At 39.6% G+C, this 23,271-nt stretch overlaps 1 protein-coding gene across 1 annotated transcript in view; it reads right to left on the bottom strand.

Moving 5' to 3' along the window:
• Positions 1 to 430: 430 nt before the first annotated feature.
• BRD2 (bromodomain containing 2) overlaps positions 431 to 23,271 on the bottom strand; it is a 68,934-nt gene continuing 46,093 nt past the window's right edge. The window contains exons 8-12 of the mRNA XM_072921222.1: positions 16,838 to 17,113; positions 13,256 to 13,446; positions 9,087 to 9,400; positions 6,418 to 6,540; positions 431 to 1,804 (exon numbers count right to left, since the gene is read on the bottom strand). Coding sequence (XP_072777323.1) covers positions 1,677 to 1,804; positions 6,418 to 6,540; positions 9,087 to 9,400; positions 13,256 to 13,446; positions 16,838 to 17,113 — 1,032 coding nt within the window. The 3' untranslated portion in view covers positions 431 to 1,676. The remainder of the gene's footprint in view (positions 1,805 to 6,417; positions 6,541 to 9,086; positions 9,401 to 13,255; positions 13,447 to 16,837; positions 17,114 to 23,271) is intronic.

Raw genomic sequence — 23,271 nt, 5'->3', positions numbered from 1 at the left:
TTCCCCAAATTCCTCATTTTCCCCCCATTTTTCTCCCAAAAATTTCGATTTTATGCCCAAATTTCCCATTTCCCCTCCAAAATTCATTTTTCCCATTTTTTCCCGTAATTCTCAATTTTTCCCCCAAAAATTTCCCATTTTTTTGTCCCGGAATTTTCAATTTATTCCCAAAATTCCTCATTTTTTCCTTCGAATTCTCAAATTCTCCCCAAAAATTCCCATTTTTTCCCCAAATTTTTACTTTTTTGGGAAATTTTCAGGGTTTTTTTCCAGAATTTTTTCTCTTTTTTTCTGGATTTTTTTTTTGGGAATTTTTCCCAGGAATTCCACCAAAAATTCTCTTTTTATTCCACAATTCCCCCTGAAAAATTCCCTTTTTTTCCCTAATTTTTATGCTTTTTTCCTGGAATTTTTCTGTTTTTTTCCCAAAAATTTTTCTGTTTTTTCCCCAGGAATTTTTCAGGAATTTTCTCAGGGAATTTTTTCCATGAATTCCACAAACCCCTCCCATTTCACCCCAAAAATTCTCATTTTCCTCCCATTTTTTACCCTATTTTGGGAATTTTTCAATTTTTTCCTGAAAATTCTTCATTTTTTTCCAGGATTTTTTCTCTGGGAATTTTCTCCATTAATTCCACCACCAAATCCAAAATTTTCATCCCCAAAAAATCCCATTTTCCCCCAATTTTTAAGTTTTTTTCCTGGAATTTTTCAGTTTTTTCCGGGATTTTTTTTCTTTTTCCTCGCGGGATTTTTTTTCCGGGAATTCCACAATTCTCCATTTTTTTCCCCCAAATTTTTACCTTTTTTCTGGGAATTTTTCAATGTTTTCTGGATTTTTTTTCCAGGATTTTTTTCTGGGAAATTTTTCCAGGAATTCCACAAACTTCTCCTTTATTCCCCCCCTTTTTCCCCTCAAAAAATCCCATTTTTCCCCCAATTTTCCTGCTTTTTTCTACGATTTTTTCAGTTTTTTCTGGGAATTTTTCATTTTTTTCCCAGAATTCTTTTTTTTTGGGAATTTTTTCCGAGAATTCCACCAACAATTCTAACTTTATTCCAAAATTCCCCCTTTTTTCCCCCAAAAAAATCCCATTTTCTCCCCAATTTTCAGGTTTTTTCCCAGGATTTTTTCAGTTTTTTTCTGGGAAATTTTCAGTTTTTTCCAGGATTTTTTTCTGGGAATTTTTTCCAGGAATTCCACCAAAAATTCTCTTTATTCCACAATTCCTCCCCAAAAAAACCCAATTTTTCCCCCAATTTTTCTGCTTTTTCCAGGAATTTTTCAATTTTTTCCAGGATTTTTTTTCCTTTTTCCTCCCGGGAATTTTCCCAGGAATTTTTCCGGGAATTCTGCCTCAGATCCTCCAACACTTTTCCCCCAAAAATTCCAATTTTTCCCCAATTTTTACCTTTTTTTTCGGGATTTTTTTCAGCTTTCTCTGGGAATTTTTCCGTTTTTTCCAGGATTTTTTTCTGGGAATTTTCTCTGGGAATTTTTTCCGGGAATTCCACCAACAATTCTCACTTTATTCCGAAATTCCCCCTTTTTTCCCCCAAAAAAATCCCATTTTTCCCCCAAGTTTTCAGGTTTTTTCCAGGAATTTTTCAGTTTTTTTCCGGGTTTTTTTTCCTTTTTCCTCCCGGGAATTTTTTCCGGGAGTTTTTCCGGGAATTCAGGCGGAGTCGGAGTCGCTGGTGTCGGAGGAGGAGGAGGAGGAGGAGGAGGAGGAAGAGTCGGAGCTGGAGCTGGAGGCGCTGAGCCGCGACGCCGCCGCCGCCGCCGACTCCGGCTTCTCGTTGGCTGCGGGAAAATTGGGGAAAATTAGGGAAAAATCGGGAAAAAATCGGGAAAAATTTGGGAAAAAACTGGGGAAAATATGGAGGAAAAATGGGGGAAAAATGGGGGAAAATTTGGGAAAAAATTGGGGAAAATATTGGAAAATTCGGAGAAACATCGGGGAAAATTTGGGAAAAAATTGGGGAAAATACTTGGAAAATATGGAGGAAAATTGAAGAAATATCGGGAAAAATTGGGAAAATATTGGGAAAATATGGAGGAAAAATGGGGGAAAAATGGGGGAAAATTTGGGAAAACAATGGGGAAAATATTGGGAAATATGGAGGAAAACCGGGGGAAAATTGGAGAAAAATCAGGAAAAATTTGGGAAAATATTGGGGAAAATATGGAGGAAAATATGGATAAAAATTGGAGAAATATCGGGGAAAATTTGGGAAAAAATCGGGAAAAATATGGATAAAAATTAGGGAAAAATCGGGAAAAATTTGGGAAAAATATTGGGGAAAATACTTGGAAAATATGGATAAAAATTGGAGAAATGTAGGGGAAAATTTGGGAAAAAATTGGGGAAAATACTGGGAAATTTGGAGAAAAATCGGGGAAAATCTGGGAAAAATTTGGGAAAAAATTGGGGAAAATATTGGAAAATTTGGAGAAAAATCAGGGAAAATTTGGGAAAAAAATTGGGGAAAATATTGGGAAAATATGGAGGAAAAACAGAAAATCGGAGAAAAATCGGGAAAAATTTGGGAAAATATTGGGAAAATACGGAGGAAAGACGGGGGAAAAATAGGGAAAAATTTGGGAAAAATTTGGGGAAAAATTGGGAAAATCGGAGAAAAATTGGGAAAAATTTGGGAAAAACTTGGGGAAAATATTGGAAAATTTGGAGAAAAATGGGAGAAAATTTGGGAAAAAATTGGGGAAAATATTGGGGAAAATATTCGGAAAATATGGATAAAAATTGGAGAAATATAGGGAAAAATTTGGGAAAAAATTGGGGAAAATACTCGGAAAATATGGAGGAAAATTGGAGAAATATCAGGAAAAATTTGGGAAAAATTGGGGAAAATTTTGGGGAAAATACTTGGAAAATATGGATAAAAATTGGAGAAATACCAGGAAAAATTTGGGAAAAAATTGGGGAAAATACGGAGGAAAAACGGAAAATCAGAGAAAAATCGGGAAAAATTTGGGAAAAAATTGGGAAAATACGGAGGAAAAACGGGGGGAAATCCGAGAAAAATTGGGAAAAATTTGGGAAAAAATTGGGGGAAATATTGGAAAATTTGGAGAAAAATGGGGGGAAATTTGGGAAAAAAATTGGGGAAAATATTGGGAAAATATGGAGGAAAATTGGAGAAATATCGGGAAAAATTTGGGAAAAAATTGGGGAAAATACTCGGAAAATATGGATAAAAATTGGAGAAATATCGGGAAAAACTTGGGAAGAAATTGGGGAAAATATTGGGAAAATATGGAGGAAAACCGGGGGAAAATCGGAGAAAAATCGGGAAAAATTTGGGAAAAAATTGGGGAAAATACTCGGAAAATATGGATAAAAATTGGAGAAATATCGGGAAAAATTTGGGAAAAAATTGGGGAAAATACTTGGAAAATATGGAGGAAAATTGGAGAAATATCAGAAAAAATTTGGGAAAAAATTGGGGAAAATATTGGGAAAATACGGAGGAAAAACGGGGGGAAAATGGGGAAAAATTTGGGAAAACAAAGGGGAAAATATTGGGAAAATATGGAAGAAAATCGGAGAAAAATCAGGAAAAAATTGGGGAAAATATTGGGAAATATGGAGGAAAACCAGGGGAAAATTGGAGAAAAATCGGAATAAATTTGGGAAAATATTGGGAAAATACGGAGGAAAAACGGGGGGAAATCGGAGAAAAATTGGGAAAAAATTGGGGAAAATATTGGAAAATTTGGAGAAAAATCGGGGAAAATTTGGGAAAAAATTGAGGAAAATATTGGGAAAATATGGAGGAAAAACAGAAAAGCGGAGAAAAATTGGGAAAAATTTGGGAAAATATTGGGAAAATACGGAGGAAAAATGGGGGGAAATTGGAGAAAAATTGGGAAAAATTTGGGAAAAAACTGGGGAAAATATTGGGAAAATACGGAGGAAAAACGGGGGGAAATCGGAAAAAAATTGGGAAAATATGGGGAAAATATGGAGGAAAAATGGGGGAAAAATGGGGGAAAATTTGGGAGAACAATGGGGAAAATATTGGGAAAATATGGAGGAAAATCAGAGTAAAATCAGGAAAAAATTGGGGAAAATATTGGGAAATATGAAGGAAAAATGGGGGAAAATCGGAGAAAAATTGGGAAAAATTTGGGAAAAAATTGGGGAAAATATTGGGGAAAATACTTTGAAAATATGGATAAAAATTGGAGAAATATTGGGAAAAATTTGGGAAAAAATTGGGGAAAATATTGGAGAAAATACTTTGAAAATATGGATAAAAATTGGAGAAATATCGGGAAAAATTTGGGAAAAAATTGGGGAAAATAATGGGAAAATACGGGGGAAAAACGGGGAAAAATCGGAGAAAAATCAGGAAAATTTTGGGAAAATATTGGGAAAATATGGAGGAAAAACGGAAAATCGGAGAAAAATCAGGAAAAATTTGGGAAAAAATTGGGAAAAGTACTCAGAAAATATGGAGGAAAAACAGGAAAAAAATAGGGAAAAATTTGGGAAAAAATTGGGGAAAATATGGGGGAAAATTAGGGAAAAATTGGGGAAAATATTGGAAAATTTGGAGAAAAATCAGGGAAAATTTGGGAAAACAATGGGGAAAATATTGGGAAAATATGGAGGAAAATCGGAGAAAAATCAGGAAAAAATTGGGGAAAATATTGGGAAATATGGGGGAAAAACGGGGGAAAATTGGAGAAAAATCAGGAAAAATTTGGGAAAATATTGGGGAAAATATTGGAAAATTTGGAGAAAAATCGGGGAAAATTTGGGAAAAAATTGAGGAAAATATTGGGAAAATATGGAGGAAAAACGGAAAAGCGGAGAAAAATTGGGAAAAATTTGGGAAAAAATTGGGGAAAATACTCGGAAAATATGGAGGAAAAACAGGGGAAAATTTGGGAAAACAATGGGGAAAATAGTGGGAAAATATGGAGGAAAATCGGAGAAAAATCAGGAAAAAATTGGGGAAAATATTGGGAAAATATGGAGGAAAAACAGGGGAAAATCTGAGAAAAATCGGGAAAAATTTGGGAAAATATTGGGAAAATACGGAGGAAAAATGGGGGGAAATAGGAGGAAAACTGGGAAAAATTTCAGAAAAAATTGGGGAAAATATTGGAAAATTTGGAGAAAAATCGGGAAAATTTGGGAAAAAATTGGGGAAAATATTGGGAAAATATGGAGGAAAAATGGAAAATCGGAGAAAAATCGGGAAAAATTTGGGAAAAAATTGAGAAAATACGGAGGAAAAACGGAAAATCGGAGAAAAATTGGGAAAAATTTGGGAAAATATTGGGAAAATACAGAGGAAAAACGGGGGAAAATCGGAGAAAAATAGGTAAAAATTTGGGGAAAAATTGGGGAAAATATTGGAAAATTTGGAGAAAAATTGGGGAAAATATTGGGAAAATATGGAGGAAAATCGGGGGAAAATTGGAGAAAAATTGGGAAAAATGTGGGAAAATATTGGGAAAATATTGGTAAATTTGCAGAAAAATTGGGGAAAATTTGGGAAAAAATTGGGGAAAATATTGGAAAATTTGGAGAAAAATCGGGGAAAATTTGGGAAAAAATTGGGAAAATACGGAGGAAAAACGGGGGAAAATTGGAGAAAAATCGGGAAAAAATTGGGGAAAATATTGGGAAAATATGGAGGAAAAATGGGGGAAAAATGGGGGAAAATTTGGGAAAAAATTGGGAAAATACGGAGGAAAAACAGGGGAAAATCGGAGAAAAATCGGGGAAAATTTGGGAAAAAAATGGGGAAAAAACTCGGGAAATATGGATAAAAATTGGAGAAATATCGGGAAAAATTTGGGAAAAAATTGGGGTAAATAGTGGGAAAATATGGAGGAAAAACAGGGGGAAAATCGGAGAAAAATTGGGAAAAAATTGGGAAAAAGTCGGGGAAAATATTGGGGAAAATATTGGGGAACATACTCGGAAAATATGGATAAAAATTGGAGAAATATCGGGAAAAATTTGGGAAAAAATTGGGGAAAACATTCGGAAAACATGGGGGAAAATCTGAGAAAAATCAGGAAAAAATTGGGGAAAATATTGGGAAATATGGAGGAAAAACGGTGGAAAATCGGAGAAAAATTGGGAAAAATTTGGGAAAATATTGGGAAAATACTCAGAAAAAAGGGGGAAAATCGGAGAAAAATCGGGAAAAATTTGGGGAAAAATTGGGGAAAATATGGGGGAAAATTGGGAAAAATAAGGGAAAAATTCAGGGAGAAACTGGGGAAAATTTGGGGAAAAATCAGAAAAAAAAAAAATTCCTTTTTTTTTCCTGGAAATTCAGTTCCCCATCCCACCCCACATCCCCAATGTCAAACCCCAATCCCAGAGAATTCCCAAAATTCCCAAAATTCCCAAATTTCCCAATCCTGACCCTTTTTTGGGGGTTTTTTGGCCGAGTTGAGCTGCCCGCTGACGTCCTGGAGCCGCTTCTCCAATTCCCGTTTTTTCTCCAGCGCCAACTCCTCTTTCGTCTTCCCCACCGGCTTCTTCAGGGCTGGAAAATCCGGGAAAAATGGGAAAAATTGGGAAAAAGTGAAGGGAAAATTGGAAAAAAATTGGGGGGGAATTGGGAAAAAATTGGGGAAAAAACGGAGGGAAATCGGGGAAAAAATCAGGGAAAAATGGGGGGAAATTGGTGGAAAATTGTGGGAATAATTTGAGAAAAGTTGGGGGAAAGCGGAGAAAAATTGGAGGAAAATTGGGGGGAAAATTAGGAAACAATTGGGGAAAAACTGGGGAAAAATTCGGGGAAAATTGGGGAGAAATTGGGGGAAAATTGGGGGAAAATCAGGAAAAAATGGGGGAAAATTGGGGAGAAATTGGGGAAAAGTTGGGGAGAAATTGGGGAAAAGTTGGGGAAAAATTGGAAAAAACTGGGGGAAAATTGGGGGGAAATTGAGGGAAAAATTGGGGGGAATTGAGGGAAAAATTGAGGGAAATTAGGGAAAAATTGGTGGAAAATTGGAATAAAATCGGGGAAAAATCCCTCAAGAAAATCCATAAAAATCCTAAAAAAATCTCCAAAAAAAACCAGAAAAAAGCCAAAAAATCCCCAAAAAAATCTCAAAAAAACCCCAGAAAAGTCGCATAAAAATCCCCAAAAGACCCAGAAAGACAAAAAAATCCCCCAAAAATCACCAAAAAGTCCTAAAAATATCCCCAAAAAATGGCAAAAAATCCCCCAAAAATCGCCAAAAATCACCAAAAAATTCCCCAAAAATCACAAAAAAATCCTAAAAATCCCCCAAAAATCACCAAAAAATCCTAAAAATATCCCCAAAAAATGGCAAAAAATCCCCAAACAAACCTCAAAAAAACCCCAGAAAAATGGCATAAAAATCCCCAAAAAACCCAGAAAAAGGGCAAAAAAATCCCCAAAAAATGGCAAAAAATCCCCAAAAATCACCAAAAAACCCCAAAAAAATGGCAAAAAATCCCCCAAAAATCACCAAAACATCCTAAAAACATCCCCAAAAAATGGCATAAAAATCCCCAAAGAAATGGCAAAAAATCCCTGAAAAATGGCAAAAAATCCACAAAAAATCACCAAAAAAATCCCAAAAAAATGCCAAAAAATCCTAAAAACATCCCAAAAAATGCCGAAAAATCCCAAAAAAAATCTCCAAATAAACCCAGAAAAATGGAATAAAAATCCCCAAAAAACCCAGAAAAAGGGCAAAAAAATCCCCAAAAAATGGCAAAAAATCACCAAAAAATCCCCCAAAAATCACCAAAAAATCACTAAAAAGTCCCCAAAAAAGGGCCAAAAAATCCCAAAAATTCTGGTTTTTTCCCCCAAACCCCGTGCACTCACTCTCGCTGTAGGGCTTGCGGGGCTTTTTCCTCAGGCAGGAGAGCCCTGAGCGCTCCAGCTCGCGTTAATGCCCCGAAAAACCCCCAAAATTGCCGAGAAACACTAAAATAACCTCAAAACATTGCAGAAAAATCCCCAAAAACTGGCAAAAAAAAATCCCCAAAAAATGGCAAAAAATCCCCCAAAAATGGCATAAAAATCCCCAAAAAATGGCAAAAAAAATCCCCAAAAAATGGCAAGAAATCCCCAAAAAATGGCATAAAAATCCCCAAAAAATGGCAAAAAATCCCCAAAAAATGGCCAAAAAATCCTAAAAATATCCCCAAAAAATGGCAAAAAATCACCAAAAAATCCTAAAATCATCCCCAAAAAATGGCGTAAAAATCCCCAAAAAATGGCAAAAAATCCCCCAAAAATCCTAAAAATATCCCCAAAAAATGGCAAAAAATCCCCAAAGAAATGGCAAAAAATCCCCGAAAAGTGGCAAAAAATCCACAAAAAATCCGCAAAAAATCCCAAAAAGATCCCCAAAAAATGCCAAAAAATCCCCAAAAAATCACCAAAAAATCCCCCAAAAATCACCAAAAAATCCCCCAAAAATCACCAAAAAACCCAAAAAAATTCTAAAAATATCCCCAAAAAATTGCAAAAAATTCCCAAAAAAATGCCCAAAAAATCCCGAAAAAATCGTATAAAAATCCCCCAAAAATCACCAAAATATCCTAAAAATATCCCCAAAAAATGGCAAAAAATCCGCAAAAAATCCCAAAAAAGTCCTTAAAAAATCACAAAAAAACCCTAAAAATATCCCGAAAAAATGGCAAAAAATCCCCCAAAAATCACCAAAAAATCCCCAAAAAAAAGGCCAGAAACCCCCCAAAAAATGGCAAAAAATCCCCAAAAAATGGCAAAAAATCCCCCAAAAAATCACTAAAAAGTCCCCAAAAAATGGCAAAAAATCCCCCAAAAAATCACTAAAAAGTCCCAAAAAAATGGCAAAAAATCCCCAAAAAATGGCAAAAAATCCCCAAAAAATGGCAAAAAATCCCCCAAAAATGACTAAAAAATCCCCAAAAACTGTGTTTTTCCCCCCAAACCGCCTTATGCACTCACTCTCGCTGTAGGGCTTGCGGGGCTTTTTCCTCAGGCAGGAGAGCACGTAGCGCTCCAGCTCGCGTTAATGCCCCAAAAACCCCGTTTTTTCCCCAAAAACCCCACTGACTCACTCTCGCTGTAGGGCTTGCGTGGCTTTTTCCTGAGGCAGGAGAGCACGTAGCGCTCCAGCTCGCGCAGCGTGGACGCCTTGAGCGTCTCGAAGTCGATCTCGATCTCCTCGGGGTTGGAGTCGCGCAGGGACGGCTCCCGGGCCTGGATGATGTGAACCACGCGCCCCAATTTCTCCCCGGGCAGTTTGTTGATGTCCAGGCTCAGCTGCCGCTTCTCGTCGTACGACATCGGCCGCGGCTCCTCCTCCTCCTCCGAGTCCAGCAGCGACGAGGGGGCGGCGGTAGAGGCGGGTTTGGGGGGTTTTTTGGAGGTTCTGTAAAATAAAATTGAAAAAAATTGGGTTTTTTGGAGTGAAAATGGGAAAAAAAATCTGATTTTTCCGCATTTTTATAGGTAATTTTTGGTCTTAACTGCTTCAAATCCAGGAAGAAGGAAGGCACAATAAGCACAGGGGGCTTGGAAAATTTTTTCTAGGTTCTGAAAAAAAAAATTGAAAAAAATAGCGGTTTTTGACCAAAAATTTTTTAAAAACCCCCATTTTTTGTTGTTTTTTTGGTCTCAATTCCTTCAAATCCAGCACGAAGGAAGGCACAATAAGAAGAGGGGGTTTGGAGGGTTTTTTGGAGGTTCTGGGGGGGAAAATGGAAAAATATTGGGTTTTTTGGAGTGAAAATTGGGAAAAAATCTGATTTTTCCTCATTTTTATAGGTAATTTTTGGTCTCAATTCCTTCAAATCCAGCAGGGAGGAAGGCACAATAAGGAAAGGAGGTTTGGAGGATTTTTTGGACATTTTGGGAGAAATAATAGAAAAAAAAATGTGATTTTGGAGTGAAAATTGGGAAAAAATCTGATTTTTTCTTCATTTTTATAGCTAATTTTTGGTCTTTTATAGCTAATTTTTGCTTCAAATACAGGAGGGAGGAAGGCACAATAAGGAGAAGCACTTGGAGGGTTTCTTGGAGGTTCTGGGGGAAAACATTGGAAAAAATTGAAGTTTTTGAGTGAAAATTGGAAAAAAAATCTGATTTTTCTTGATTTTTTGGTCTCAACTGCTTCAAATCCAGCAGGGAGGAAGACACAATAAGGAGAGGGGTTTGGAGGGTTTTTTGGAGGTTCTGGGGGAAAAAAGAGAAAAAAAATGGGGTTTTCTGACCAAAAATTCAAAAAAATTTTAATTATTCCTCATTTTTATAGGTAATTTTTGGTCTCAATTCCTTTAAATCCAGGAGGGAGGAAGGCACAATAAGGAAAGGAGGTTTGGAGAATTTTTTCTAGGTTATGTAAAATAAAATTGGAAAAAATTGGAGTTTTTGGAGTGAAAATTGGGAAAAAATCAGATTTTTCCTCATTTTTATAGGCAGTTTTTGGTCTCAATTCCTTCAAATCCAGGAGGGAGGAAGGCACAATAAGCACAGGGGGTTTGGAGGGTTTCTTGGAGGTTCTGGGGAAAAAAATTGGAAAAAATTGCATTTTTTGACCAAAAATTAAAAAAAAATCTAATTTTTCCTCAATTTAATAGGCAGTTTTTGGTCTTAACTCCTTTAAATCCAGGAGGGAGGAAGGCACAATAAGCACAGGGGGTTTGGGGGGTTTTTTGGAGGTTCTGTAAAATGAAATTGAAAAAAATTGTGATTTTTGACCCAAAATTCAAAAAAAATCTGATTTTTCTTCATTTTTATAGGTAATTTTTGGTCTCAATTCCTTCAAATCCAGGAGGAAGGAAGGCACAATAAGCACAGGGGGTTTGGAGGATTTTTTGGACATTCTGGGAGAAATAATAGAAAAAAAATTGTGATTTTGGAGTGAAAATTGGGAAAAAATCTGATTTTTCCTCATTTTTATAGGTAATTTTTGGTCTCAACTCCTTCAAATCCAGCAGGGATTTGCCTGGCCCCAAATCCCAAACCCCAAAAACTTCTGGAATCCCAATGCCAAATCCCCTAAAAACCCAAAAAAAACCCCAAAAAACCCCAAAAAACCCCAAAATCCCAATCTCAAATCCCAAAAAATCCTGAAATTCCGACCCCAAACCCCCTAAAAAAATCCCCAAAATTCTCTCTGAGCTCTCACCTGGAGCCTCCTCCAGCTCCGCTTTTCCAACAACCCAAACCCCAAAAACCTCTGGAATAACAACCCCAAATCCCCCTAAAAAACCCCAAAAAAACCCCAAAAACCCCAAAAAACCCCAAAAAAATCCCCAAAAAACCCTAAAAACCCCAAAAAACCCCAAAACCTCTCACCTGGATCCCGCTCCGGCTCTGCATTTCTGGATCATTCCTGCTTGAACTCCCCCATCCCAAACCCCAAAAACCCCCAAAATTCCAATCCCAAACCCCCAAAAACCCCAAAAATCCCCAAAAACCCCCAAAACCCCAAAAAACCCCAAATTTCTCACCTGGCCCCCGCTGCAGTCCCGTTCCTGCGGGCCCTGCGCAGCTGCCCCTGCCTGGCCCCAAATCCCAAACCCCAAAAACCCCCAAAATCCCAACCCTAAATCCCCTAAAAAACCCCAAAAACCCCCAAAAACCCCCAAAATCCCTAAAAAACCCCAAAACCCCCAAACCCCTCACCTGGCCCCCGCCGTGGCCCCGTTCCTGCGGGCCCTGCGCAGCTGCCCCTGCCTGAGCCCAAATCCCAAACCCCAAAAACCCCCAAAATCCCAACCCCAAACCCCCAAAAAACCCCCAAAAAACCCCAAAAACCCCCCAAAAAACCCCAAAAAACCCCAAAAAACCCCAAATTCCTCACCTGGCCCCCGTTGCAGCCCCGTTCCTGCGGGCCCTGCGCAGCTGCCCCTGCCTGGCCCCAAATCCCAAACCCCAAAAAACTCCGGAATAACAACCCCAAAAACCCCAAAAATCCCCCAAAAAACCCCCAAAAAAACCCAAAAACCCCAAAAAACCCCAAATTTCTCACCTGGCCCCCGTTGCAGCCCCGTTCCTGCGGGCCCTGCGCAGCTGCCCCTGCCTGGCCCCAAATCCCAAACCCCAAAAACCCCCAAAATTCCAATCCCAAATCCCCTAAAAAACCCCAAAAAACCCCAAAAAAAACCCCAAAAAACCCCCAAAAACCCCAAACCTCTCACCTGGCCCCCGCTGGGGCGCCGTTCCTGCGGGCCCTGCGCAGCTGCCCCTGCCTGGCCCCAAATCCGAAACCCCCCAAAAAAACCATTTCAAACCCCAAAAAACCCCAAAAACCTCTGAAATAACAACCCCAAACCCCCAAAAAAACCCCAAAATCCCCCAAAAAACCCCAAAAAAACCCCAAACCCCTCACCTGGCCCCCGCTGCGGCCCCTGTGCAGATGCCCCTGCCCCTGCCAAAAAAACCATTTCAAACCCCAAAAAACCCCAAAAATCTCTGGAATAACAACCCCAAAATCCCCAAAAACCCCCAAAAATCCCCAAAAAAACCCCCTAAAAACCCCAAAAAACCCCAAAAAACCCCAAATTTCTCACCTGGCCCCCGCTGGGGCCCCGTTCCTGCGGGCCCTGCGCAGCTGCCCCTGCCTGGCCCCAAATCCCAAACCCCAAAAACCCCCAAAATCCCAACCCCAAATACCCCAAAAAAAACCCCAAAAAACCCCAAAAAACCCCAAATCTCTCACCTGGCCCCCGCTGCAGCCCCGTTCCTGCGGGCCCTGCGCAGCTGCCCCTGCCTGGCCCCAAATCCCAAACCCCAAATATCTGATCCCAAACCCCAAAAACCCCAAAAATTCCAATACCAAATCCCCCAAAAACCCCAAAAAAACCCCAAAAAAACCCCAAAAAAACCCCAAATTTCTCACCTGGCCCCCGCTGCAGCCCCGTTCCTGCGGGCCCTGCGCAGCTGCCCCTGCCTGGCCCCAAATCCCAAACCCCCCAAAAAACTCATCCTAAACCCCAAAAACCTCTGGAATAACAATCCCAAATGCCAAAAATCCCAACCTGAATCCCAAAAACCCCCAAAATTCCAATCCCAAATCCCTTAAAAAACCCCAAAAACCCCAAAATTTTCTCTGAGCTCTCACCTGGACCCTGTTCCAGCTCCGCTTTTCTGGAGCATTTCCAACAACCCAAACTCCAAAAACCCCCAAAATTCCAATACCAAATCCCCTAAAAAACCCCAAAAAACCCCAAAAAAACCCCAAAAACCCCCAAAAAACCCCCAAAACCCCCAAAACCCTCACCTGGCCCCCGCCGTGGCCCCGTTCCTGCGGGCCCTGCGCAGCTGCCCCTGCCGCAGCCGCTCCTCCTCGGGCCCGGCCGTTCTCCCTTTGTGCTTCTCCGACTTTTTCTTCTTCCTCTTCTCGCGCCTGCGGCGGGGTTTGGCCGCGGGGCCCTGCGAGAGCGCCGCCAGCTGCTCGTGCACCGCCCGCAGCTGTGGAGAGTTGCCCGATATTCCCAGAATTTAGCCCAAAATTTTCCTCATTTTTTCCCCATTTTTTCCTATTTTTTTCCAATTTAATTCGAATTTTTTTCCTATTTTTTTCCGATTTTTTTCCGATTTTTTTCCGATTTTTTTCCGATTTTTTTCCAGATTTTTCCCCATTTTTATTCAAATTTTTTTCCATTTTATTCGAATTTTTTTTCCATTTTATTCCAATTTTTTTCCATTTTATTCGAATTTTTCCCCTGTTTTTTCTCATGTTCTTCCATGTTTTTTCCACAATTTTTTGGGATTTTTTTCTTATTTTTTCCACAATTTTCCCCCAATTTTTCCCCAATTCTTTCCCGATTTTTTTCCAATTTTCCCCCAATTCCCCTACTTTTTTTCCAATTTTCCCCCAATTTTTCCCCATTCCCCCCATGTTTTTCCCAATTTTCCCCCGTGTTTTTCCCAATTTTTCCCAATTTTCCCCCAATTTTTCCTGATTCCCCCCATGTGTTTCCCAATTTTTCCAACTTTCCCCCAAGTTTCCCCCATGTTTTTCCCAATTTCTCCCCAATTTTTCCCAATTTTTCCCCGATTTCCCCCAATTTGTTCCCAATTCCCCCCAGTTTTCCCCAATTTTTTCTCAACTTTTCCCAAAATTCCCCCCATGTTTTTCCCAATTTTCCCCCATGTCTTTTCCAATTTTCCCCCAGTTTTCCCCCCAATTCCCCTAATTTTTTCCCAATTTTCCCCCAATTTTTCCCCATTCCTCCCCATGTTTTTCCCAAATTTTCCCAACTTTCCCACCAATTTTCCCCCAATTTTTTTCCAATTTTTCCCCATTCCCCCCATGTTTTTCCCAATTTTCCCCCAATTTTTCCCCATTCCCCCCCATGTTTTCCCCAATTGCCCCCAATTTTTCCCAATTTTCCCCAATTTTTCCCCAATTTTTTCCCAATTTTTCCCCTAATTTTCCCCCAATTTTCCCCAATTTCCCCCCAATTCCCCTAATTTTTTCCCAATTTTCCCCCAATTTTCCCCCATTCCCCCCCATGTTTTTCCCAATTTTCCCCAATCTTTTTCCAATTTCCCCCTAATTTGCCTCCATGTTTTCCCCAATTGCCCAGATTTTATCCCGATTTTTTCCTCATTTTTCCCTATTTTTTTCCAATTTTATTCTAATTTTTTTCCTATTTTTTTCCAATTTTTTTCTGATTTTTTTCCGATTTTTTTCCAGATTTTTCCCCGTTTTATTCAAATTTTTTTTCCATTTTATTCAAATTTTTTTTCCATTTTATTCAAATTTTTCCCCAATTTTTTGTGATTTTTTCCTATTTTTTCCCCAATTTTTTGTGATTTTTTTCCTATTTTTTCCCCAATTTTCCCCCATGTTTTTCCCAATTTTCCCCCAATTTTTCCCCATTCCCCCAATGTTTTTCCCAATTTTCCCCCAATTTTTTTCCAATTTTCCCCTAATTTGCCCCCGTGTTTTTCCCAATTTTCCCCCATGTTTTGCCCAATTTTTCCCAACTTTCCCCCCAATTTTTTCCAATTTTTCCCCATTCCCCCCCATGTGTTTCCCAATTTTTCCTCAATTTTCCCCAATTTTTCCCCATGTTTTTCCCAATTTTTCCCCAATTTTTCCCCATTCCCCCCCATGTTTTTCCCAATTTTTTGCAATTTTCTCCCCAGTTCCCTTCCAATTTTCCCCCCAATTCCCCAAATTTTTTCCCAATTTTCCCCCAATTTCCCCCAATTTCCCCCTAATTCGCCCCCATGTTTTTCCCAATTTTCCCCCATGTCTTTCCCAATTTTTTTCCAATTTTCCCCCAATTTTCCCCCCAATTCTACTAATTTTTTCCCAATTTTCCCCCAATTTTTCCCCATTCCCCCCCATGTTTTTCCCTGATTTTTCCCCATTTTATTAGAATTTTTTTTCCATTTTATTCGAATTTTTCCCCTATTTTTTCTCATGTTCTTCCATGGTTTTTCCCCAATTTTTTGTGGTTTTTTTTCCTATTTTTTCCCAATTTTTTGTGATTTTTTCTTTTTTTTTCCCCAATTTTCCCCCAATTTTTTTCTAATTTTTCCCCAATTTTTCCCCAATTTCCCCCCTAATTTTTTCCCAATTTTTCCCCGATTTCCCCCCAATTTTTTTCCCAATTTTTCCTCGATTTCCCCCCTAATTTTTCCCAATATTCCCCCATGTTTTTCCCAATTTTTCCCCAATTTCCCCCCTAATTTTTCCCAATTTTCCCCCATGTTTTTCCCAATTTCTCCCCAATTTTTCCCAATTTTCCCCAATTTCCCCCAATTTCTTCCGAATTTTCCCCCAATTTTTCCCCCAATTTTCCCCAATTTTTTTCCAATTTTCCCCCAATTTTTCCCCAATTTTTTCTCAATTTTTTCCCAATTTTCCCCCATTTTCCCCAATTTCCCCATTCCCCAATTCCTCCTTAATTTTTCCCCAATTCCCCTCCATGTTTCTCCCAATTTTTCCCCAATTTCTCCCCAATTTCCCCCCATGTTTTTCCCAATTTTTCCCCCTTCTTTCCCCCATGTTTTTCCCAATTTCTCCCCAATTTTTTCCAATTTTCCCAAATTTCCCCCAATTTCTTCCGAATTTTTCCCCCAATTTTTCCCCCAATTTTCCCCAATGTGTTTCTTAATTTTTCCCAATTTTTCCCCAATTTTTCCTCAATTTTTCCCCAATTTTCCCCCCAATTTTCCCCCATGTTTTTCCCAATCTCTCCCCAATTTGTTCCCAATTCCCCCCAATTTTCCCCAATTTTTTCTCAATTTTTTCCCAATTTTTCCCCAATTTTTCCCCAATTTTTCCCCCCAATTTCCTCCCAATTTTTTTCCAATTTTCCCCCAATTTTTCGCAATTCCCCCCATGTTTTTCCCGATTTTTTTCCAATTTCCCCCCAATTTTTTTTCCAATTTTCCCCCAATTTTTTCCCAATTTCTCCCCAATTTTTTCCCAATTTTTCCCCCAATTTCCCCCCAATTTCCCCTGTGTTTTTCCCAATTCCCCCCAATTTTCCCCAATTTTTTACCAATTTTTTTCCCAATTTTCCCCAAATTTTCCCCCCAATTTTCCCCGATTTCTCCCCAATTTTTCCCAATTTTCCCCCAATTTTTTTCCAATTTTTCCCAATTTTTCCCCAATTTTTCCCCAATTTTTCCCGAATTTCCCCCCAATTTTTTCTCAATTTTCCCCGATTTGCCCCCTAAGTTTTCCCCAATTCTCCTCCATGTTTGTCCCAATTTTTCCCAATTTCCCCCCAATTTTTTCCCAATTTCCCCCCAATTTTTCCCCAATTTTTTCCCAATTCCCCCCAATTTTTTCCCAATTTTTCCCCAATTTCCCCCGATTTTCCCCCTAATTCCCCACCTGCTCCTGCAGCTCGGCCAGCCGGTTCGCTCTCTCCTCCTCGGAGTCGGAGCTCTCGTCGCTCTCCGACGTCGTTTCCGTGGAACTTTCCTCCTCTTCCTCCTCCTCCTCCTCCTCCTCCTCCTCCTCCTCCTCCTCCTCCTCCTCCTCCTCCTCTTCCTCGCTGGACGATTCCTCGCTGGAGGATTTGGCCGTGGGCAGCGGCGCCGCGGCCGCGGCAGCGCCGGAGCGCGGCGGCTCGTCCGGCATCTTGGCGTAGCTGAACTCGAACACGTCCTGCGGCAATTCCACATTTTACAGAAAAAATTACACGGGATTCACGGGAAAAAATCTCAAATTTTCGTCCCAAAATTCCCGGAATTCACGGAAAAAATGTCGAATTTTCGTCCCAAAAATCCCAGAATTACCACAATGAAATCCCAGAATTCCCAGAATAAAAGAACAAATTCCTGTGCCAAAAATTCCCAGAATTCCCAGAAAAAAAAAATCTAAAATTTTCATCCCAAAATTCACGGAATTCACGGAAAAAAATCTCGAATTTTCGTCCCAAAAATTCACGGAATTCACGGAAAAAAATCTCGAATTTTCGTCTCAAAATTCCCGGAAAAAAATCTCAAATTTTCGTCCCAGAATTCCCGGAAAAAAATCGCAAATTTTCGTCCCAAAAATCCCTGGAATTCCCACAATGAAATCCCACCATTCCCAGAAAAAAATCCTAAATTCCCACAATAAAATCACAAATTCTCATCCCAAAAATCCCTGGAATTCCCAGAATAATATCCCAGAATTCTCATCCCAAAAATCCCTGGAATTCCCACAATGAAATCAAACAATTCCCAGAAAAAAATCTCAAATTTCCGTCCCAAAAATCCCTGGAATTCCCACAATGAAATCCCAGAATTCCCACAATAAAACCCTAAATTCCCAGAATAAAATCCCAGAATAAAACCACAAATTCCCAGAAAAAAAATCTCGAATTTTCGTCCCAAAAATCCCTGGAATTCCCAGAATAATATCCCAGAATTCCCAGAATAAAATCTCAAATTCTCATCCCAAAAATCCCCAAATTCTGAGCGAGAATTCCCAAATTCTGAGCGAGAATTCTTGGCGTAGCAGAACTCGAACACGTCCTGCGGGAATTCCCGAATTTTACACCAAAAATTCCCAGAATTCGCGGAAAAAAATATCTCGAATTTTCGTGCCAAAAATTCCTGGAAAAAAATCTCGAATTTTCGTCCCAAAATTCCCGGAATTCACGGAAAAAAATTTCCAATTTTTGTGCCAAAAATTCCCGGAATTGACGGAAAAAAATCTCGAATTTTCGTCCCAAAATTCCCAGAAATCACGGAAAAAAATCTTGAATTTTCGTCCCAAAATTCCCAGAATTGACGGGAAAAAATGTCGAATTTTCCTCTCAAAAATCCCAGAATTCCCACAATGAAATCCCACAATTCACGGAAAAAAATCTCGAATTTTTGTCCAAAGTTCCCGGAATTGACGGAAAAAAATATCGAATTTTCGTCCAGAAATTCCCGGAATTTCTAAGAAAAAATCTTGAATTTTCATCCCAAAAATCCCTGGAATTCCCACAATGAAATCCCACAATTCCCAGAAAAAAAAATCTCAAATTTCCGTCCCAAAAATCCCAGGAATTCCCACAATGAAATCCCAGAATAAAATCCTAAATTCCCAGAATAAAATCACAAATTCCTTTCCCAAAAATCCCTGGAATTCCCAGAATAATATCCCAGAATAAAATCCCAAATTCCTGTCCCAAAAATCCCCAAATTCTGAGCGAGAATTCTTGGCGTAGCTGAACTCGAACACGTCCTGTGGGAATTCCCGATTTCAGACCAAAAATTCCCAGAAATCACGGAAAAAAAATATCGAATTTTTGTGCCAAAAATTACCAGAATTCCCACAATGAAATCCCACAATTCCCAGAAAAAAATCCTAAATTCCCAGAAAAAAATCTCAAATTTTCGTCCCAAAAATGCCGGAATTGACGGAAAAAAATCTAGAATTTTCGTCCCAAAAAGCCCTGAATTCCCACAATGAAATCCCAGAATTCCCACAATAAAACCCTAAATTCCCAGAATAATATCCCAGGATTCCCAGAATAAAATCTCAAATTCTCATCCCAAAAGTCCCTGGAATTCCCAGAAAAATATCCCAGATTCTCATCCCAAAAATCCCTGGAATTCCCACAATGAAATCCCACAATTCCCAGAATAAAATAAAATCTCAAATTCTCATCCCAAAAATCCCTGGAATTCACACAATGAAATCCCAGAATAAAATCCCAAATTCTCGTCCCAAAAATCCCCAAATTCTGAGCGAGAATTCTTGGCGTAGCTGAACTCGAACATGTCCTGCGGGAATTCCCGATTTTTAATCAAAAATTCCCAGAAATCACGGAAAAATATCTCGAATTTTCGTCCCAGAATTCCCGGAATTCACAGAAAAAAATTTCCAATTTTTGTGCCAAAAATTCCCAGAATTGACGGAAAAAAATCTCAAATTTTCGTCCCAAAATTCCCAGAATTCACGGGAAAAATTCTTGAATTTTCGTCCCAAAATTCCCGGAATTGACGGAAAAAAATCTCGAATTTTCGTCTCAAAAGTCCCAGAATTGACGGAAAAAAAATCTCGAATTTTCGTCCCAAAATTCCCGGAATTTCTAAGAAAAAATCTCGAATTTTCGTCTCAAAAGTCCCGGAATTTCTAAGAAAAAATCTTGAATTTTCGTCCCAAAAATCCCTGGAATTCCCACAATGAAATCCCAGAATTCCCAGAAAAAAATCTCAAATTTCCGTCCCAGAAATAAATCTCAAATTTCCATCCCAAAAATCCCTGGAATTCCCAGAATAATATCCCAGAATTCCCACAATAAAACCCTAAATTCCCAGAATAAATACACAAATTCCCAGAATAAAATCACAAATTCTCATCCCAAAAATCCCTGGAATTCCCACAATGAAATCCCAGAATAAAATCCAAAATTCCCAGAATAAAATCTCAAATTCTCATCCCAAAAATCCCTGGAATTCCCAGAATAGTATCCCGGAATTCCCAGAATAAAATCCCGAATTCTCGTCCCAAAAATCCCCAAATTCTGAGCGAGAATTCCCAAATTCTGAGTGAGAATTCTTGGCGTAGCTGAACTCGAACACGTCCTGTGGGAATTCCGCATTTTACAGCAAAAATTACACGGGATTCGTGGGAAAAAATGTCCAATTTTCGTGCCAAAAATTCCCGGAATTGTCGGAAAAAAATCTCGAATTTTCGTCCCAAAATTCCCGGAATACACGGGAAAAAATGTCGAATTTTTGTGCCAAAAATTCACGGAATTGATGGAAAAAAATCTCGAATTTTCGTCCCAAAATTCACGGGATTGACGGAAAAAAATCTCAAATTCTCATCCCAAAAATCCCTGGAATTCCCAGAAAAAAATCTCAGATTCTCATCCCAAAAATCCCTGAATTCCCACAATGAAATCCCACAATTCCCAGAAAAAAATCTCAAATTCCCAGAATAAAATCCCAAATTCCTTTCCCAAAAATCCCTGGAATTGCCAGAATAATATCCCAGAATTCTCATCCCAAAAATGCCTCAATTTCCCACAATGAAATCCCAGAATTCCCACAATAAAACCCTAAATTCCCAGAGTAATATCCCAGAATTCCCACAATAAAACCACAAATTTCCAGAAAAAAACCCCAAATTCCTGTGCCAAAAAGTTCCAAGAATTCCCGGAAAAAAACCCTCAAATTTCCATCCCAAAAATCCTCCGAATTCCCAGAATAAAATCCCAAATTCTCTTTGCAAAAATCCCCAAATTCTGAGCGAAAATCCCCAAATTCCAGCCAGAATCCCCAAATTCGAGCCGTAATCCCCAAATTCCGAGCGAGAATCCCCGAATTTCGAGCGAGAATTCCCAAATTCCGGAAAGAATTCCCAAATTCGAGTGAGAACACCCAATTCCAGCCAGAATTCCCAAATTTCGTTGAGAATTAACAAATTCCCGGCAAAAATCCCCAAATTTCGTTGAGAATTCCCAAATTCCAGCCAGAATTCCCAAATTCTGGGTGAGAATCCCCAAATTCCCGGCAAAAATCCCCAAATTTCGTTGGGAATCCCCGAATTCGAGTTAGAACACCCAATTCCAGCCAGAATTCCCAAATTCCAGCCAGAATCCCCAAATTCCCGGCAAAAATTCCCAAATTTCGTTGAGAATTCCCAAATTCCCAGCAAAAATTCCCAAATTTGAGTGAGAACACCCAATTCCAGCCAGAATTCCCAAATTCCCAACAAAAATTCCCAAATTTCGTTGAGAATCCCCAATTCCCGGCAAAAAATCCCAAATTTCATTGGGAATCCCCAAATTCGAGCGCGAATCCCCAAATTCCCGGCAAAAATTCCCAAATTCCGTGTGCGAATCCCCAAATTCCGAGCGGGAATTCCCAAATTCCGAGTGAGAACACCCAATTCCAGCCAGAATTCCCAAATTCCCGGCAAAAATTCCCAAATTTCGTTGAGAATCCCCAAATTCCCGGCAAAAATTCCCAAATTCCGTGTGTGAATCCCCGAATTCCGAGTGAGAGCTAACAAATTCCGGAGAGAATTCCCAAATTGTGGGTGAGAATCCCCAAATTCCCGGCAAAAATTCCCAAATTTCGTTGAGAATCCCCAAATTCGAGCGCAAATCCCCAAATTTCGAGCAAGAATTCCCAAATTCCGGAGAGAATTCCCAAATTCCGGAGAGAACACCCAATTCCAGCCAGAATTCCAAAAATCTGGGTGAGAATCCCCAAATTCCCGGCAAAAATTCCCAAATTTCGTTGGGAATTCCCAAATTCGAGCGTGAACCCCCAAATTCCGAGCGCGAATTCCCAAATTCCGGAGTGAATTCCCAAATTCTGGGTGAGAATCCCCAAATTCCCGGCAAAAATTCCCAAATTTCGTTGGGAATCCCCGAATTCGAGTTAGAACACCCAATTCCAGCCAGAATTCCCAAATTCCAGCCAGAATCCCCAAATTCCCGGCAAAAATTCCCAAATTTCATTGAGAATTCCCAAATTTCGAGCTTTGAGCGAGAATTCCTGAATTTCGAGCGAGAATTCCCAAATTTCGTTGAGAATCCCCAAATTCGAGCGCGAATCCCCAAATTCGAGTGAGAATCCCCAAATTCCCGGCAAAAATTCCCAAATTTCGTTGAGAATCCCCAAATTCCAGAGAGAATTCCCAAATTCGAGCGCGAATCCCCAAATTCCCGGGAAAAATTCCCAAATTCTGAGTGAGAATTCCCAAATTCGAGTGAGAACACCCAATTCCAGCCAGAATTCCCAAATTCTGGGTGCGAATCCCCAAATTCGCAGCAAAAATTCCCAAATTTCGTTGAGAATCCCCAAATTCCAGAGAGAATTCCCAAATTCGAGCGCGAATCCCCAAATTCCCGGGAAAAATTCCCAAATTCTGAGTGAGAATTCCCAAATTCGAGTGAGAACACCCAATTCCAGCCAGAATTCCCAAATTCTGGGTGTGAATCCCCAAATTCGCAGCAAAAATTCCCAAATTTCGTTGAGAATTCCCAAATTTGAGCGCAAATTCCCAAATTCCGTTGGGAATTCCCAAATTTGAGCGCGAATCCCCAAATTCCGGAGAGAATTCCCAAATTTGAGTGAGAACACCCAATTCCAGCCAGAATTCCCAAATTCTGGGTGAGAATCCCTAAATTCCCGGCAAAAATTCCCAAATTTCGTTGAGAATCCCCAAATTCCCAGCAAAAATCCCCAAATTTCGTTGAGAATCCCCAAATTCCCGGCAAAAATTCCCAAATTTCGTTGGGAATCCCCAAATTCCGGAGAGAATTCCCAAATTCGAGCGAGAATCCCCAAATTTGAGCGCAAATTCCCAAATTCTGGGTGAGAATTCCCAAATTCCCGGCAAAAATTCCCAAATTTCGTTCAGAATACCCAAATTTGAGCGCAAATTCCCAAATTTCGAGCAAGAATTCCCAAATTCGAGCTAGAACACCCAATTCCAGCCGGAATCCCCAAATTTTGAGCGAGAATTCCCAAATTTCGTTGAGAATCCCCAAATTCCGACTGCGAATCCCCGAATTCCGAGCGAGAATTCCCAAATTCTGGAGAGAATTCCCAAATTCGAGTGAGAACACCCAATTCCAGCCAGAATTCCCAAATTTCGTTGAGAATTAACAAATTCCCGGCAAAAATCCCCAAATTTCGTTGAGAATTCCCAAATTCCAGCAGAATTCCCAAATTCCAGCAGAATTCCCAAATTCTGGGTGAGAATCCCCAAATTCCCGGCAAAAATTCCCAAATTTCGTTGAGAATTCCCAAATGCCGAGTGAGGACACCCAATTCCGGCCGGAATTCCCAAATTCTGGGTGAGAATCCCCAAATTCCCGGCAA

This window comes from Taeniopygia guttata, chromosome 35 (assembly GCF_048771995.1).
Source record: "Taeniopygia guttata chromosome 35, bTaeGut7.mat, whole genome shotgun sequence".
Taxonomy (NCBI): domain Eukaryota; kingdom Metazoa; phylum Chordata; class Aves; order Passeriformes; family Estrildidae; genus Taeniopygia; species Taeniopygia guttata.
Note: the sequence above shows the minus strand (reverse complement) of the source record. Positions and strands in the feature narration are given on the sequence as shown.